Genomic DNA, 19,083 nt, shown 5'->3' with positions numbered 1-19,083 from the left:
CAAGCCATTTTTCCTTAGATACTCTTCTAGAATCTCTTGGAGCAGGGAGGGGTGGAGCAGTTCCACTTTGGAATTCAGTTCCACTTTGGAATTCAGTGTGACAAACCACACAGAAACATGCATTTTCTTATCCCAAACAGGAAGAAATTGATGTCCATTCTAAATTCATAAACCCCAGGGGCGCCTGGGTGGCTCAGTCAGTTGAACGACCGACTTCAGCTCAGGTCATGATCTCACGGTTTGTGAGTTCGAGCCCCACGTCAGGCTCTGTGCTGACAGCTCAGAGCCTGGAACTAGCTTCGGATTCTGTGTCTCGCTCTCTCTCTGCCCCTCCCCCACTCATGCTCTGTCTCTCTCGGTCTCAGAAATAAATAAACATTAAAATAATAATAATAATAATAATAATAATAAATAAATAAACAAACCCCAAAGGAGAAGGAAAGTCATTCTGGGCTTGCTTTTCTGAATCATAGGTTTCCCTGCAAATTTAGCTTTTTGTAACTTCTTTCTCACTTATTCTCTGTCTTACATTTTTAACTTTCAGAACTCCATCTTCTAGACAGGATTGCCTTAAAATACAACATGTAAACAATAGTAGGGCATTGAAATTAAATGCTTCTAAGTTGCCAATTACATAGCAGCCACTCCAAAAAGGTATACGAAGATTCAAACTGCTTTATGTTAAAGTAGCAACATCGATTCCCTACGTTCTGCTCCCCGTCGCAAATTTCAAACATCAATTAACAAGGTTCTTAAATTTAAACCTGTTTCATGAGAAAGGGCTGGGAAGACTAATGAAAGAGGAATGAGAGACAATCTTTTTATATAAAAGAGCCATCTGGTGAACCTAATCACTCTCATGTTGAATTACATTAAACAACTTAAGCACACACTTTAAAAATAACAATAACACATTACCTTAAGTTCTATGGTAAATGTCAGTACATCTGTCATGACTGCTGACAGGGAATGTTTATTCTGTTTAGCTCTTAGAGAAGTTAAAGTATATTACTAGCAAGCATAGATAAACAACCGAAGTATGATTACTCAACATTTGCCTATTATTTTTCCACTGGATCATATGTATTCAAAGGTATTTAACAGTGTTAGGGTAGGGGTGGAAGACAAGGAGGAAAATGGCTGAAATGACACATAAAAATGTCCTAAACTGTTGGGAGTGGTTTATTTAAAAACAATCAATTCAGAGTTAATGAGGGGGTAGAACAGAGGATAAAACTAAAGAACAGAAAATAAAGGATAGACTAATAATGCCCTAATTCAAAATAAAATACATGAGCTAAACTAACTTATGAAACTTTAGCAGAAAGGAATTCAGTGGTACTTTCCTCCTTCTAGTTATGTAGAAGAAATCATTGGGGAGCAAGGGTTGGCCCAGTGGCATCGTAAGTAAGAAAAATATGTCTGACGGACTTCCAAGCTGTTATTACAAAACTGTAATAATCAAGACCGTATGGTACTGGCACAAAAACAGACACTCAGATCAATGGAACAGAATAGAGAACCCAGAAATGGACACACAAACGTATGGCCAACTAATCTCTGACAAAGCAGGAAAGAATATCCAATGGAATAAACACAGTCTCTTCAGTAAGTGGTGCTGGGAAAACTGGACAGTGACATGCAGAAAAATGAACCTGGACCACTTTCTTACACCATACACAAAAATAAACTCAAAATGGATTAAAGACCTAAATGTCAGACAGGAAGCCACCAAAATCCTCAAGGAGATCCTCTTTGACCTTGGCCACAGCAACTTCTTACTCAGCATGTCTCCAGAGGCAGGGGAAACAAAAGCAAAAATGAACTACTGGGACGTCATCAAAATAAAAAGTTTCTGCACGGTGAAGGAAGCAATCAGCAAAACTAAAAGGCAACCAACGGAGTGGGAGAAGATATCTGCAAATGACATATCAGATAAAGGGTTAGTATCCAAAATGTATAAAGAACTTATCCAACTCAACACCCAAAAACAAAACATCTAGTGCAGAAATGGGCAAAAGACATCTTCTTGAATAGACACTTTTCCCAAGAAGACATCCAGATGGCCAACTGACACATGAAAAAATGCTCAATTTCACTCATCATCAGGGAAATACGAATCAAAACCACAATGAGATATCACCTCACACCTGTCAGAATGGCTAACCTTAACGACTCGGGCAACAACAGATATTGGCGAGGATGTGGAGAAAGAGGATCTCTCTTGCACTGCTGGCGGGAATGCAAACTGGTGCGGCCACTCTGGAAAACTGTATGGAGGCTCCTCAAAAAATTAAAAATAGAACTATCCTATGGCCCAGCAATTGCACAACTAGGTATTTATCCAAAGGATACAAGGATGCTGTTTTGAAGGGGCACATGCACCCCAATGTCTAGAGCAGCACTATCAACAATAGCCAAAATATGGAAAGAGCCCAAATGTCCATCGATGGATGAATGAATAAAGAAGATGTGGTATAGCTATACAATGGAGTTTTACTCGGCAATCAAAAAGAATGAAATCCTGCCATTTGCAACTATGTGGATGGAACTAGAGAGTATTATGCTAAGTGAAATTAGTCACAAAAAAGACAAATATTGTATGACTACACTCATATAAGAACTTTAAGATACAAAACAGATGAACACAAGGGAAGGGAAGCAAGAATAATACAAAAACAGGGAGGGGGACAAAAACATAAGAGACTCTTAAATATGGAGAACAGAGGGTTACTGGAGGGGTTGTGGGAGGGGGATGGGCTAAATAGGTAAGGGGCATTAAGGAATCTACTCCTGAAATCATTGTTGCACTATACGCTAACTAACTTGGATGCAAATTTAAAAAATAAATTAAATAGGGGTGTCTGGGTGGCTCAGCGGGTTGAGTGTCCAACTTCAGTTCAGGTCATGGACTCGCGGTTCATGAGTTCGAGCCCCACGTTGGGCTCTGTGCTGACAGCTCAGAGCCTGGGGCCTGCTTCGGATTCTGTGTCTCCCTGTCTCTCTGTTCTTCCCATGCTCGTGCTCTCTCTCTCTCTCTCAAAAATAAAGATTAAAAAAAAAAGTTAAAAAAAAAGAAAAGAAAAATATTTCTGAATATTTCAGTGATTAGAACCAGGAACTAGTGTGTACAGAGAAACATGAGGAAAACCAAGAGTGCTAGAAAACTACATGGAGATATTTCCAAGTATCAAATCAAAATCAAAATAGCCCTAAGCCATCTAATTACAGCCTGGATTATCAATACAGAAGATTTCTGCAATCTAAATGAAGGAAGACAGGATGAAAGCATATTAAGAAATTATAATTATAACATAACTAGTAAGTAGCAAATAACAGTAGCAAAAAAAATGAGACCTCAATCAGAGTTTGAGTTTTAATGCTTTGCCCCTGCTTTAAATAGGTATCTCATTTACTATAACCTATTTTTAATGGATGAATTTGATATAAGTTTTGTTTGGTATAAACAAATTGCTGGAATTAAATCAAGAGTTCTGGGGCTTCACTATCCGTATCCAGAAAGACCTGGATTCACCTTAAAGAAGTTCATTCTTACTTTTAAGTTGTAAATGTCTGGAATCACTTGAGAAAAACAAGACTTACATTACATGACAAGGGAGTTCATGACAGTTGGTGGCTCAACTTAAAACTGACAAAATGGCTCTAATAAATACCTAAAGATTAAAATATGCTCTTTTAAGGGTGGCACAGCAGTTAGACATAAATGAAATAGAATTTAAAATGTCAGGGAATGACATTCAGTTTCATTAATTCTTTCAACAAATGTTCAATTAAGTGTCTAGTATATACCAGGCATCAACAGTGATGTCCAAGAAGAGACAGTTGAAGAATTACGTCTTACCTCACACAAAAAGGCATTTTGTCATCATCCTACCCCAGTCCAAGAGGAAACGTAGCACATTACTAACTAGTAATGATTTTGTTGGCTACTCTGAATTTTAATTACAATTAGAGGTACTACAAAGTGGAATTTCTCTGCATCTGTATGCATGTGTTGGGGTGTATGCTGGAGGCAGGAAGGGTCACTGGGGGGACTGAGGTGAAACTAAGCAAATTTAACCTCATGTAAAGTAATTCAAATATTATAGCATCCATTTCCCTACAAGTGCTCCTGAATAATTTTGACGTCCCAATTAAATATTTCAATATATAAAAAACAATTTTTAAAAGTTTCAGCCTCTAATATTTAAGGCTATAACAGAAACTAAAAGATTTAATTTATATATAAAAGATTTTAATTTAAATCCCCTTAATTATTTCTAATACCATGGATTTTAAGAAAAGTGTTTTAAAAATCAAATTATATATATACTTCACATAACTTAGAAACTAAAAAATAGGTACATGTATATTTCAAAAATAAATTCAGAGATTAACCTGAAATCTAAGTCTTCTGGCTATTAAATGAATTTTTATGGCACAATTACTCTTAATTAATTTAGTTAAAAAAATCAGTTAATTCCCAAAAAAGGTACTCTGAGAGAGGAAAAGTAAAAGATTAGTGAATTTCATCTTTTACTAATTCGACTTGCCAATTTCAGAATAAGGTAAGAATAAAACTGAGAGGCTGATTTGCAATACTCAAACACAGTACCAAAGTAAATCAAAACTTAAGCCAAAGATTAGATCTTTTTCTAAGAATTCTGCACTTTAAACACAAAGTTCAGAAAATCCTAAAAATAAAGAGCTGAATATCATAGTGAGAAAAATATATAAAAGTGAGGCATTCTAAAACACAAGGCTACAAATTAAGTGCTCATTTGTTCTCATAAATAGCAAAAAAGGGAAACTAAAGTAAATATTTACAAAGAACTCAGATTAAGCATACATACATATTTTAAACTCTGAAATTATAATAAAAGAAAAAGAAGAAGAAGAAGAAGAAGAAGAAGAAGAAGAAGAAGAAGAAGAAGACGACGACGACGACAACGACTTGTATCCAGGAAACTTAGTTTACGTATTTAAAAAGGGAAGGGAGGGGCGCCTGGGTGGCGCAGTCGGTTAAACGTCCGACTTCAGCCAGGTCACGATCTCGCGGTCCGTGAGTTCGAGCCCCGCGTCAGGCTCTGGGCTGATGGCTCAGAGCCTGGAGCCTGTTTCCGATTCTGTGTCTCCCTCTCTCTCTGCCCCTCCCCCGTTCATGCTCTGTCTCTCTCTGTCCCAAAAATAAATAAACGTTGGAAAAAAAAAAAAAATTTAAAAAGGGAAGGGAAAAATGTAGTCCTGATAAATGGCATTTTCACTACAGTTCTCATCGATCAATCTCATAATCCATCAAGCAGACAGACAGAAACCACCCAGTCATTATTCAGTTGGTTATATATGTGAAATGTTTTCTGTTTCTTTATACCAGCAGAAAACAGTAAGTGACAAGGGGTGGAGTATAGATAATTTATCAAATTCTTTTGTTTAAAAAATTTCCTTTCACAAACATACTAATAACATGTTTTATATATATATACGATTACCATTAAATAGTAAGATGACTGAATTTTTTCATATTTTACTCTAGCATAACAAAAGCAAATATTATAAAATTAATGGGAAAATGTAATAAAATATTTAATATATTCTAATATATATGCTTACATACCAATCAAATTTTCTGCAAATTTTGGAAGTAACCAACACAACATTTTAAGTTGACTATCATATATTGCTACAAATTTAATCCTTTAGGGGTGCATTAACAACTGCTTACAGATACCAGAATTTTCGATTAACATTCTCTTGGCATTATGAACTTAGAGCCATACCCAAATTTTGCAGCAATATCATACACTTGTTTTTCATGTTGAAGAACCTTCTCACGGTCCCCCTCAAATAGTAATGTAGCAACAGTTAACTGATTTGGATCAAATCCTTTAAACTACAAAATAAAAAAAAAAAAGACATATACTTAGATAGATAGATAAATCTTTACCTGCGAAACAGTAAATCAAAAACATTTTGCTCTTTTTGTCCTTCTGACCTGGGCTCAAACATACCAACTCTAAAAATCGAGCTTTGGAACTTCACATGTCAATCAAAAACAATGTTTAATATACCTGTTCAGGTTGTTATAAACAAAACTACAGAAAATACCTAATTTCAAAGTATGCCATGGTGTCAGTAGAAATGACATATTGATATGTAATATAGCAAATAACTTGTAAGAATCATAACTGCAATAAAGAATCAAATAAAGATACCAAAATAATAGAACATAATGAATTAGCAAGATATAGGATGTAGATAAAAGTAAAAGCTAACAGGGACCATTTCTTCTCTTACATACCAACTATAACTTCTTAATAACATTTTCAAAGGAGATCTTACATATAAAATTAAAATGAAAAATATCTGAGAATAATCATAAAAGAAAATATATAACCTCATTAGGAAAATGTGCCTAAAATGTTCTAGAATGCCTGAACTAAGTAAATAAATCTGTGAATTCTTGCTCAAACTAATATAACAGATTTATTCCAATTCTGATAGAAACCTTAACGGATTCCCTAAAATGGTGAAGAGTTTTTAAAAATTTTCTATGTTGATAAACAGGTAGGTAATGATGGGTAACAAGAAAAATTCTAAAAACCTAGTAGATTTATAGTAATTAAATCCACTTAATTTTTCAAGAATAAAAACTCATTTTAAAAAAGTGATACCTTTTTTAAAATTCAATTTATTTAAACTAAAAACAAAAACAACAACAGTTCACCCGCTCCTTCTACCCCTCCACCCCTGAAAACAAAAAGTTTGCCTTTTTCTCTTACCCTTCACCCCGTCTCTGGCAATCACCAGTCTGTTCTCTGTATCTATGAACTTAGTTTTTTAATATTTTTTTTCTAGATTTTATGTATAAGAGATCATACAGTATTTGACACATTAAAATGGGGTCCACTTCTTGAGTAAGTATATAAGAAGATGTCTTAGACATGACAAATCAATTGTAAGCAAAGTAAGGAAGTTAATGGTGCTGTTACAACTGGTTAGCAACTGGAGCGGAAAGTGAAGTTTCATTCAGATCTTCATCTCACACCATAAAATTGAAATAAACTCAAATAGTAACAAAGATTAAAAATTTTAAATTCATACTTAAGAGAAACCCAAGAGAGAGAAGAAATAGTCCCAATTATAGCTCTGGAGAAAGGGAGACTTTTCTAAGCTTACAAGTAATTAAATAGGGGCGCCTGGGTGGCTCAGTCAGGTAAGCATCTAAACTCTTGATTTCGGCTCCGGTGATGATCTTGCGGTTCATGGGATGAGATCTGCATCCAGCTCTGCACTGACCACCCAGACAACGGGGAGCCTGCTTGGGATTCTGTCTCTCCCTCTCTCTGCAAACCGCCCTCCACTCCGCATGTGTGAGTTCACTCTCTCTCCCTCTCTCTCTCTCAAAATAAACAAACATTAAAAAAAAGAAGTGATTAAATAATCACAGAAAAATATATAAAAACTTGAAACTTTTGAACCAAAAAGAAAAACTCTTACTAAAAACAGAGTCACTTGGGGGCACCTGGGTGGCTCAGTAGGTTAAGTGTCCGACTTCAGCTCAGGTCATGATTGCACAGTTCATGAGTTTGAGCCCTACGATGGGCTCGGTCCAGATAGCTCAGAGCCTGGAGCCTGCTTTGGATTCTGTGTCTCCGTCTCTCTCTGTCCCTCCCCCGATTGTGCCTGCACTTGCTCACTCTCTTTCTCTCTCTTTCTCTCTCTCTCTCTCTCTCTCTCTCTCTCAAAATAAATAAATAAATATTAAACGAAATTTTTAAAAAAGGGAGTCAGTTGACTCAATTATTTACAACATTTGTAACAAAGGCATCTAGTCATTCCATTATTCAAAGGGTACACAGCAAAGCACCAAGAAAAAAATACCATGAAGCTGCCACCCCTGGCAAAATAATCACATTCAACTACTTCACACAAAAACTACATCCAGGAAATACAAGGAAATGATTAAGTCTCATTGGAGTTTCAATGAGAAACATTAAAAATACCACTTTTCCCCCTGGATTCAGTAAATCTGAAACAACAAAAACAAAACTCCTACATGAATAGCAAGGATGCAACAAAGAAACAGCACCTGTGTATCATGAGAGTGTAAGCTGGTATAACCCTTTAGAAAAGGAATTCGGTGAAAATTTAAAAAAAAAAAAAAATCCATACTCTTAGTACACTAGATATCGACATCTACTATAAAAAAATCAAACTATAAAAAATTGTACATGCATGAAACTGTTTAAGGTACTGTTATTTTTAGAAACTTGAAATCTGGGGAAAAAATGAAAATTTCTGAAATTAAATGAATAACTGATTTACTCAATAAAATATTTATTCCAACATGAAAAATAATTATTATGAAATTTACATTCATGAAAAAACATAATAATAGGTACATGTGAAGGGTGAGAAGGCAGGAGACAAAATTAGTATCATAAGCATTTAAAATTTTGGCATTTAATAAAAATTCTTACCTTTGTAATATAAAACTTTTTTAAGCCATCCAAAAATGATGTAAAAATAGAGGAAACCTGAGGTTTAAGAGCATGACCTAAGAAGAGAAAAGTTCATATTTTAAATTAATAGCAAATTCTGTTTTTCAGAAGATTAAGAGGATAGTTTAATTTAGTATCCTAAAAAAAGTGAATGTTTCATGACTCCAAATTTTTAAAATCTTCCTATGTTTTATGTATAACATACTGATATTAAGATTTACATCTTTCATCTTATCTTATTTCAAAAGTCACAACTATTTGTTTATTAAACCTCTCATTTCTTTTTGAACTCAAATTACCACATGTAATTAATACTACAAATAGTTTAGGTTATCTTTCAGTGGTATAGTTTATACATAGTAAAATCACTTCATTAATTTTTATTTCATTAAGAACACCCAATGGTGGCTGGTTTTACTTTTATTTTTTTTAATTATGCAGAAACCATTCAGAACTATAACCAAATATGGAGTCAATGCCAAGTTTAAGGTTGTTTCTTAATTAATTCCTAATTCTTCCAGAATTCTTGGCATAAAACTAGTAATTGCTTCCTTAATCACACCCAGAGAGTTAAAATTGCCAGAATAACATAAACGGTGTCTCAGAGTCTGTGAAATTAACATCTTTGCCTGCGGATTGAGTTTAATTGAGTGAAAGTCTTTTACTGTTTTCTCATTGTTTTCAGAGCAACTTCTTAACTCCCGTGACTGTTAGATTTAAGAGTCAGATACATCTGGCTTTAGTGCTATAAGGCCAATTCAGAAAAATGGGGCATACCATTTATATAGAATTTTTATAAAGAATTTTAAAGTCTCTAGTAAATCTGAAATTATCTCCAAGTAAAAAGTTTATTTTTTTAACAAGCTTTAAGATTTGGGGATTTTGTTTGTTTTTAAAGTATAGATCTGTTCTTTAACATTGGTGCAAATAGCAAACTAGTTTCTTTGGGGGTGAGAGGGTAGATTTCTAGGGGGAAAAGACTATGATTTGTATGTAGTCTTCCCCCCCTATTCTTTTTTTTTTTTAAGTTAGATTCTGAATCTGTAATACTTATTGCATTTTTACTGATTACAACAGGAAACTGTGTGATATAAAAGACCAAGTAACGTAAGTCTTAACCAGAGATTAAGAGTTAGATATCCATGCTATAACTGAACAAAACAAAAAACAAAAGACAAATGAAGGCCAGATTAGATAGAGATCAACCCAAAAATCTTTTTGAGTACCTGGATCACAAGCAAGATGTTTGGAAAATTTTTTTCTTTTACTGTAACCTGTCAAAAAATGCTTTCCCAACATAATCAGTGCCTTAAGAGATACCATTTCTAACAAGTATAAAGTTAGAAATAACATATCAAAATATTCATTTCCTGTCCTAAATAGAATTCATCCTACTTAAACAACTGGAAATACATAAACATAAATGTATGAGTGTGTGAGTTGTGTTCTTGCAAGAAATTGATCCACAATTGATCCTTCTGATCCACACATCTTTACACCATGTATGAGGACTCTAAATGTTACTACACTGATGTGGAATAGTCCTTAAGGGTAAATGTTCGTAACACATGGAAATTCATTTGCACAATTTCCATTAACACTAGTGGGACTTAGTCACCTGTATCCCAAATATGGAGTTGACACATTAGCTCTGAAGAATAATATTATAAAAGTGATACTAACTTTAAGTGGGTCAGCATTAGTATTAACCTAAGGGAATATTATTATCTTTTACTTATTAAATTAACATTGTCTTTCAAATTAATTACGTTCTAAATATCTTCTGACTACTGTGTTTTATTTTTTATAGTAAATGAAGGAACTAAGTTTTCAGATTTACTAAACAGTATGATTAGTAAATGCTGTGTTGTTACAGTGTTACTTTTAAAATTTTAAATTATTGGGGTGCCTGGGTGGCTCAGTCCGTTGAGCGGCCATTCAGCTCAGGTCATGATCTCACAGTTTGTGAGTTTGAGCCCCGCATTGGGCTCTGTGCTGACAGCTCAGAGCCTGGAGCTTGTTTTGGATTCTGTGTCTCCCTCTCTGACCAATCCCCCGCTCAACACTCTGTGTCTCTCTCTCTCAAAAATAAACATTAAAATTTTTTTTTTAATTTAAATTATTTAATAAATATCTACATTTCAAAGAAATGATCTCAAACAGTGGCAAAAGTTTTGGGCCTTGGAGTCCGACAGATTTGGGTTCAACTCCTGCTCTACGACATATGACCTGTGGGCTGAAATATCTAGCCTTTGAGTCATCTCTAAACTGAGAATATTACTTTTAGGGACAGCTGTAAGGAGTATTTGATAAATTGTGCTATTGACATTGTGCTTAGGACTACACTATGTGCTCTCCAAGATTTATTCACCCTCTTTGGCTAAGTAGATGATTAAGTCAATCAACATATCAGCACCTGTCATATGACAGGTGCAGGGGATATAAAAATGAATAAAAAACATCCCTAAATTTGACAAAATTTAGTGTTTCAGAGGAAATTCTACAGATCATTTCAATATACTCAATGATACCTATCACTTCAATACACTGAAAACAAATCATTTCATATAATGAACTAAGGGTTGTGTCAAGAGGTAGGAATGAAATTAAAAATATTAACATCTAATAATAAGGCTTGTGATTTGTTAAGGAGTATGGTACAAACACTGGCAATAAGCCATATGGCTGGTACAAAGTCCTGGACATCCCTTGCTGTGTTTAGCCGCGTGATCATGGAGCCATGGCAAGATATGTAGATGGCAAGGCTTCAACAGGTAGTGAGAAATCAAAAAGGTTATAGATAGCTGAGAAGCAGGAACAGATCTGTCTTTCCAAAGAATGACTTTGGCGGCCAAGTAAAGGGTGGAAGGAGACAAAAGATATAGTCAAGATGGAGAGGGTAGAGCCTACCTTAGAGCATGTTCCTAGATACAGCAATGAGAATGTGGAACAGGGATGAGAGATAGCCAGAAGGACATTTTCTTTAAACCTTCATCTTAAATTGCTATATATCCCAATTATAAATAAAATCTAGTCAAATTATAGTTAATTTTACAAAGGTGTTTATGACTATAACTCACTATAATAATAGCATATAAATGGGTAAAAGCATTATTAATCAGATACATGGCTCTCTTAAGACCTATCTCTAAATGCAGGCCAAAACACAGAAGGCTTGATTTCCATTTGATTTAACTAATTATTTAAGGGATGTACTTATCTTAAACTTTTACCAGTAGTATAGTATTTTGAAAATAATTTACTTAAAGAAATAATAGCTATGACTTAAAAGAATCAAATTTTAAAACTAACTCTTGATATATTATGAACATGACTTCCATAAGCTTCTTTAAAAAAAATTATTTTTTAATGTTTATTTATTTTTGAGAGAGACAGAGTGTGAGAGGGGGAGGGGCAGAGAGAGAGGCAGACACAGAATCCGAAGCAGGCTCCAGGCTCTGAGCTGTCAGCACAGAGGCCAATCTGGTGTTTGAACTCACAAGGCGTGAGATCACAACCTGAGCCGAAGTTGGAACGCTTAATCAACTGAGTCACCCAAGCACCCCTGACTTCTTTCAGCTTCTATACTATATAATCACTCTTCCCTAAATTAAAACCTAAACTACTCTTAAATAGAACAAACAAAAGTCTGCCTATCTTAGCCATTAGTGTTTACTATTGAGCAATCATTCCTATAATTTCAGGGACTGTTCTGAAGATACTTAAATTCTATGAACGTAAGTTCCAAACTCAATTTCAGCATATGGAAAAAAATATAAAAGCAATAAAATGAGAATTGAAAAGATGATAAACAGAGTCAGAAATTTTAATACTTTAACGCAAAAAGGGGGAAAAAGAAACATGGTTACCTGCTACTCAATTCTCTACCTGAATATTCCAACAGTACCTTAAAAACAACCCATTGTAATGTCTTTTCCCCCAAATCATCATCTCTCTCCTAGACTGTTCATCAGTCCACCCAGTCAGTCAAATCAGCAATCTTGGAGTTGCCCTCAACCCTTCCGTTTATGGAACCTTCCACATCTAGTTGGCAAACTGAGCTCTAGGAAATCTATGCCTAACTCTCCATCTCCATCGCTGCTTCCTTGATCAAGGCCCCCAAAATTGGCCTCTTGAACCATTTCCACTCCTCTTCCCCGCCTGCACCATTCTACTCCACCCTGCATAATGCTAGCAGAATGGAGCATTCTCAGATGTAAATCCCTTTGCTGACATGGTAAAATCCAAATCGATCCTGCAAAGCCCTACTCCACCCATCCACCTTCATCTCTTGTAACAACTCTCACCCACCCTCTATTTGAGCCACATCGAACTACTTGAAGTACAAAGATGCCACTGAGGTCTCACAATTTCATATTTTTTTCCTGATGAGTGAATAAATTTGGTAGGAGGGGAGAGGAAAACATCCCAATCAAACTTCTATTCCCCTTAAGATTTAATGTAAGCATTACCCTCCTTTAAGAAGCCTTTCTTAGGGGAGCCTGAGTGGCTCAGTCGGTTAAGCATCCAACTACAGCCCAGGTCATGATCTCGTGGTTTATGAGTTCGAGCCCTGCATCAGGCTCTGTGCTAACAGCTCAGAGGCTGGAGCCTGCTTCAGATTCTGTGTCTCCCTCTCTCTCTGCCCCTCTCCCACTTGCACTCTGTCTCTATCTTAAAAAATAAACATTAAAAAAAAAAAAAAAAAGCACCTTTCCTGAATCCCCATATTGACATCCAGCAAAATCCAGCAGGTTCAACCATTCCTTCATTTGCACCCAGGGTATCCAGTGCACTCTTCTTTCATAGCATCTCTAACAATCCTGCACTCCTTCATTTCTGTAATTGTCTGTCACCATTAGACTAAGGGCTTCCTGAAGGACAGGAACTATGACATTCATCTTCCTAGCTCTGTATTCAGTACTCTTCCTGGCATGTAACAGCTGTTTCACAAATTTTGGGGCTTCATGAGCAGATTTTAAAATGACCATTCCTTACTTACCAAACTGAAACTGTTGGTTGTCCATGAGGCGAATAGATGCAGGAGCACATCTCTATTTTAAAAAGAAAAAATGTGATACAAATTTAATACTGTAAAGAAGCTACACAGGTAGAATGTAAATGCCATCTTTCTGTATGTGACATCAAGAGCTTAGTTCCTAAGAATATAAACAGTAAAAAAAATCTTAACTTTTTATACAATTTTAAGATGATAAAACATCACTGACTTTATAAAATATTTGGAAGAGAAATCTATATATATAATACACACACATGTATGTTGCCAGATCTTTGTCAGCAACAAGATCTTCTCAATGCCTAGCAAAGATCTATGGAAATACCTAAAAGAAATATTGGGCCTTGAAGTAGATTATTTTAGAACAAAGTAGAAATTTCAAAGACTACAATCAACATTATACCATTTGTGAATTATAATGTATCTTCAGATTCTTATATACTTTTAAAATGAAGAAGATGATGGTAGAATTTTTCTGAGCAAAAACACCCCAAAAAATTATCTGTGATGTCTTCATACATAACTCTAAGAACTGTTGTTTTCCTTTTATCCCTTTCAATAATCCATTTTAAAAAGAAAAACTATCAGTGACCAGAATTCTAAAATCTTTCAAGGCATGAAAATAGCAACAAAATTCTGAAGGGTAACATTATGTATCTAGAACTCCACCAGTGTTAAATTTAATCTAGTCACCACACTAAAAGCTGCAAGGAAAGAAAAATGAGAACAGTCATATAAATTTTGTATGCTGAAATACTACAATACAAACACTAGCAAGATTTAAGTTAGCTACAGCTTTTCCATAGTATTAAAGTGAGCTGCACCCTAACGACAATTTTATTTTCTATGCAAATTTTTAACATGGTTAAACTTCTACCAAGAGGTTGCTTTCACATGACAAAATTTTGACTGTCATAAACTTTTTAAACATTTATCTTCTGCTAATAACATTTATAAATAAAATTTGTATCCATACAACATTAAGATATATGCAGATCATTCAAAAGAACAAAACACATAACTGCGCATTACAACATTTTTGCTATCATTTACTTTTAATTGAACAAATACTTAATTTTATAAAACCACTCACAATACACATTTTATTTCATCCAACAAAATAACCGAGTAGATTCTTATTTTGAGCACTACACAATTTACTCACCTTTGGTACTAAAGGTGATATTATTCAATCTATATTTTAAAAAGTCACTGCCAATCTAAAGAAAACAGTATTAGGTAATTTTACATATATACCATAACAATAACCTATTGCCTTACTTTTATAGAATCTTGTGATGTCCAGGTTGTTTTCACATCTCTAATATAAGAAATAACCCCATCAGGGTAGCAGAACTGGTGTTATCCCCATTTTTCAGATGAGGACATAAGAACCAGAGAGATTAAAAGACTCGTCTGAGGTCATATGACTGTTAAGTAGACAAACTAGGACCAAGATATCTTGACTGCTGGATGAGGAATATTTCAAATAGACCACAAAGCCTCCCAAAAAATCACCTAACACACACACATACATACATCACACACACAACACAAAGAGCTTTAAAGTCATACCTGAAACAAAAATTACATGAAAACTATGTGTTATACAGTTATTATACACACACACACACACACACACACACACACACACACACAACCTGAGTAATTTCAAATCTTGGCATAAGGGTATCTTTGTAATTAGGCTGTGCTTCTAAAAGCCAAACCAGTTTCCAAAATACTACAGAAAAATCAATTTTCGTAAAATGCTCTTATTCAAACAGGCGTATCAACTTCTAATAACACATATGATGCCTAATTAGACCAAGTTTCTTTTCTGCATGAAATAAACAATATCATATTACATATATATTTATATGTTTTGGCTTAAGCACACCAGTAACATATGCGAAAGAATTCAGAGCCCTTCTGTCATTCTTAGAAAAAAACAAAAAACGAAACTTTTTTTTTTTTAAGATTGTATTTTTAAGTTCTCTATACCTAATGTTGAGCTTGAACTCACAATCCTCACTCTACTGACTGAGCCAGCCAAGCACCTACCCTCCCCAAAAACAACTTTTAAATTTGTACCAACAACTTGTAAATTCCATCTCCTACCATCACCTAGTTTCTACTACCCCTGTACCTGTATCAAGTGTTATTAGGGAAAACATTCAGCACAGAGACACATATATCAGAAAATGGGGGAAAGTATGTTTAGTACAATAAATCTGTAGTGGAAATCAATCTCTGAAACAACTAAAATACAATAAATATGCAGGCCTTGATAAAAACTTGGTTTGAAAAGACTATCCATAAAATACATCTTGGGTAACTGAAATAATCTGTTTATAGAATGAACACTGGATGTCATTAAAGAAATTACTGTTGATTTTCTTCGACATGATAATAGTATTGTGGCTGTGAAGAAAAACACCTTTATTTTTAGGAGATGTATGTTTAAATACTTAGAGATCAAGTGCCATGATGTCTGCAACTTAATTTTAAACGGCCCAGAAAACACATACAGAAACATTTAAAACAAACATAAGAAAAAGTCAATTGTTGAATATACAAGATAAACATACAAGTGATCGCCATCCTCTTCTTTCAAAGTTTCTGTATGCTTAAAACTTTCAAATTAAAAAGTTGGAAAAATAAGTAAGGAAGCTTCAGGACACTTGGTACACATAACAACCAATATTCAATAATATTGAATATGATTTTAACTTGACAGCTGAGTCATATAAAGCTGAGTCAGTCATGGACTATTCCTATTTGTACTGAGGCAGAGTAGATGGTTACAGACACTTATCAAATGAGAATAACTACTAACACTTATCAAAAAAGAATAAAAAGCTAAAGAGAATTTGGTGTATGTAGATAATAAATATTAGTTTTCAATACTGGCTTTTTAAAAATGATCAAAATGAAACCACAGCTTTATTAAGTCTCATGTTTTAATAGTGTCATTTTTTTAAAAAGTCAGTAAATGAGTATTTTAGTTATCATCACAAGTAAATTCTCGTAAGTAAAGCACCCAAATTAAAAAACAACATCTAGATTGTTTTATGATCCTCTGGCCATTGATTATTTGCAAATCACTGTGCATCATTCTAAAAAAAAAAAGCAGAAAAGTCTCTTAGAATTTTATATGAAAACTTGCCAGTATCACTAATTGTAAGTTCCTATAATCGAAAGACCAAAATAATGTTTCTATTCTTAAAAAATAACATTCAATCTGGGTAACACTACCTATGGTTAAGACTACATTATGTTTCAATTGCTATGAAACTAATTTGAAAACCTAAAAAGATTTCGTTTAAAAGTTAGAGACATCACAAATTCGGAGAATTTGAGCTCTAAATTCACTCCCATGCTTTTCAATTATACTGAGTATTCCATAGATGAAGAAAGGGGGAAAAGGGTTCTTGAGTTAAAGTGACCCCTAGTGGTATAGGACCAGAAATAACCTGAGAGAGAATAGTTTTACCAAGTAATTTTTTTGGTGGGTTAATAATACATTCAGGAAATTTAAGGAACATCAAACAAAAACTGTTTACTCAAAATGGAGTTAATAAAATAACTGATTTATTTCCTACTATGATAAATTTATTTTTACTAGAATATCTGATGTCATCTGACTTGTACCCAAGTATACTTATATGTAATAAGTAGTCTGAAAAGAGATGAGAAACTCATTATTGACCTTAAGGAAATATCAATTATCTTTGTTTTACCCAAGCAAAGAAGAAATAAATAACCACATTGACCTCAAAGCACTAGTACGAGACTGACTAAGTCAAACTGCTGACAATTTCTTCCCTTTAATGATGTTACAACCAGGAATTTAATATATAAACCTGAAAAATAAATAACAACCACTCTCATTAGTCTTATTTAAGTCTGAGTACAATTCTCTTTACTAACAACTTAAAAAAAGCAACAGATTTCTCAATCTAACCATTTTCTCCAAAAAAAAAGTCCCTATAAGAAACACATCAAAAGATTTCTGCAAAATCTGTTTTTATGGAACTAATTCGTATCTCTTTCTTATCACAGAGAAAACCAGAACTTGCACTGCAGATGTGACACATTATTTGTGAGGGTTTCCCTTAGTTTACTAAATACTAGCAAAAGAAATTCGATATTAACATATCTCAAAAGGCATCGGGATTTCTACTATTCCAACTTCATAGACATAAAATATAAGCAGTGAATGTTAGTCCTATATCTTTGGTGCCTTGTTTAACACCTTTGAATTGAAAAGGCTTGTTTCTTCAAGAAGTAAATCACACATTCAGTGTAGACTCTAGAATGGCCCAAACTCCTAAACCTTGAGTCTATTTTGGAGATAGTCTAATAACCTCACACTATATCAGAAGCCAAAGCTCCAATACCAAACTCCTTGTACCTAGCCATACAAAAGTTTAAACATATAAAATTTATCATGATATGCAACATCTGTAGTGATTACTAGAAGACAGGAATCATGTCTATTTAACTTACACAATATCCAATATACTTTGTTGAATATAAAGTTAAGAGCACACTATCTTACATACAGATAAACAAAAAAATGTTTAAAAAAGGATATGTGAAAAGAATTCTGCTAACTGCAAATTTCTATATATAAAAACTTAAAATGTAGACAGATAATTGGTTCTTCCTCAGAGCTGGTACCACAGATAAAATCAGACAGTATTTAAGGCTATTCGTATAACTGGTTAGTCCTACTGGAAGTCACATACTGGCTTACAGCTACATATTATACAGTAGATATTTCCCTCCATTTATATAAGGGAAGAGCCAATAATGCCAAACAGTCTCTGGTTCATCATTTTCATTTTCACTTTGTACATGTATAATGACTTGTTCTGAGTAGCTCCTGCTTAAAAGCATGTCTTGTAACTGTCCTCAAGTTTAACACATTCTGCTGGATCACATAGTAAAGAATCCAATTAATCAAACTTTTGGCTAGGGGTTAGGTTATTTTTTCTGCCTCAGAGGGAGAAAAGCATCACACACACACACACACACACACACGTGCATGCACACACATAATGATTTAAAATAACAATGCCTTTTTCTACACATAACAAATTATTATTTCCAAGAATTACCACTGAATATAAAGCAGTTTTAATTATTTTATAATGTAATTGCTAAACCTAACTCCTTTCAATTTATTTCAACCCCTCCAGGGTAAGTCAAGTTTAAGACAGAACAATTCAGAATTGAGACATAATAGTCTGAGGTGTCAAATATGAACTATGTATTTCTTTCCAAATTATGGTCTAAGCTCTCTAGAAAAAACAACAACACCCTATCAGTTTAAAACTGTTTAAAATAAAAGTGATGGTAGGTAGCATGGGCCACACCTTGCCAAAAGGCAGAGAAAAACCTCCCTTTTCAATCTGTAATTCTACAAACCTAGTTCTGATACTGAGAAAGACAGTTTTCGGAGGAATGCATACGGAAATGTGCCACACATACAGTGTTTCCTCTTAATGGAACATATGGTCCTCCCTCAATACTACAGGGCATAACTCTTAAGTTTTTACT

At 34.2% G+C, this 19,083-nt stretch overlaps 1 protein-coding gene across 2 annotated transcripts in view; it reads right to left on the bottom strand.

Moving 5' to 3' along the window:
- Window positions 1-19,083, bottom strand: part of AGPS (alkylglycerone phosphate synthase) — a 143,915-nt gene that overhangs the window by 36,559 nt on the left and 88,273 nt on the right. For both annotated transcript variants that reach the window (XM_030325400.2, XM_030325401.1), the window contains exons 12-14: window positions 13,504-13,555; window positions 8,481-8,557; window positions 5,778-5,890 (exon numbers count right to left, since the gene is read on the bottom strand). In XM_030325400.2, coding sequence (XP_030181260.1) covers window positions 5,778-5,890; window positions 8,481-8,557; window positions 13,504-13,555 — 242 coding nt within the window. The remainder of the gene's footprint in view (window positions 1-5,777; window positions 5,891-8,480; window positions 8,558-13,503; window positions 13,556-19,083) is intronic.

Source organism: Lynx canadensis, chromosome C1 (assembly GCF_007474595.2).
Source record: "Lynx canadensis isolate LIC74 chromosome C1, mLynCan4.pri.v2, whole genome shotgun sequence".
Taxonomy (NCBI): Eukaryota; Metazoa; Chordata; class Mammalia; order Carnivora; family Felidae; genus Lynx; species Lynx canadensis.
This window is presented reverse-complemented; position numbering and strand designations above follow the sequence as displayed.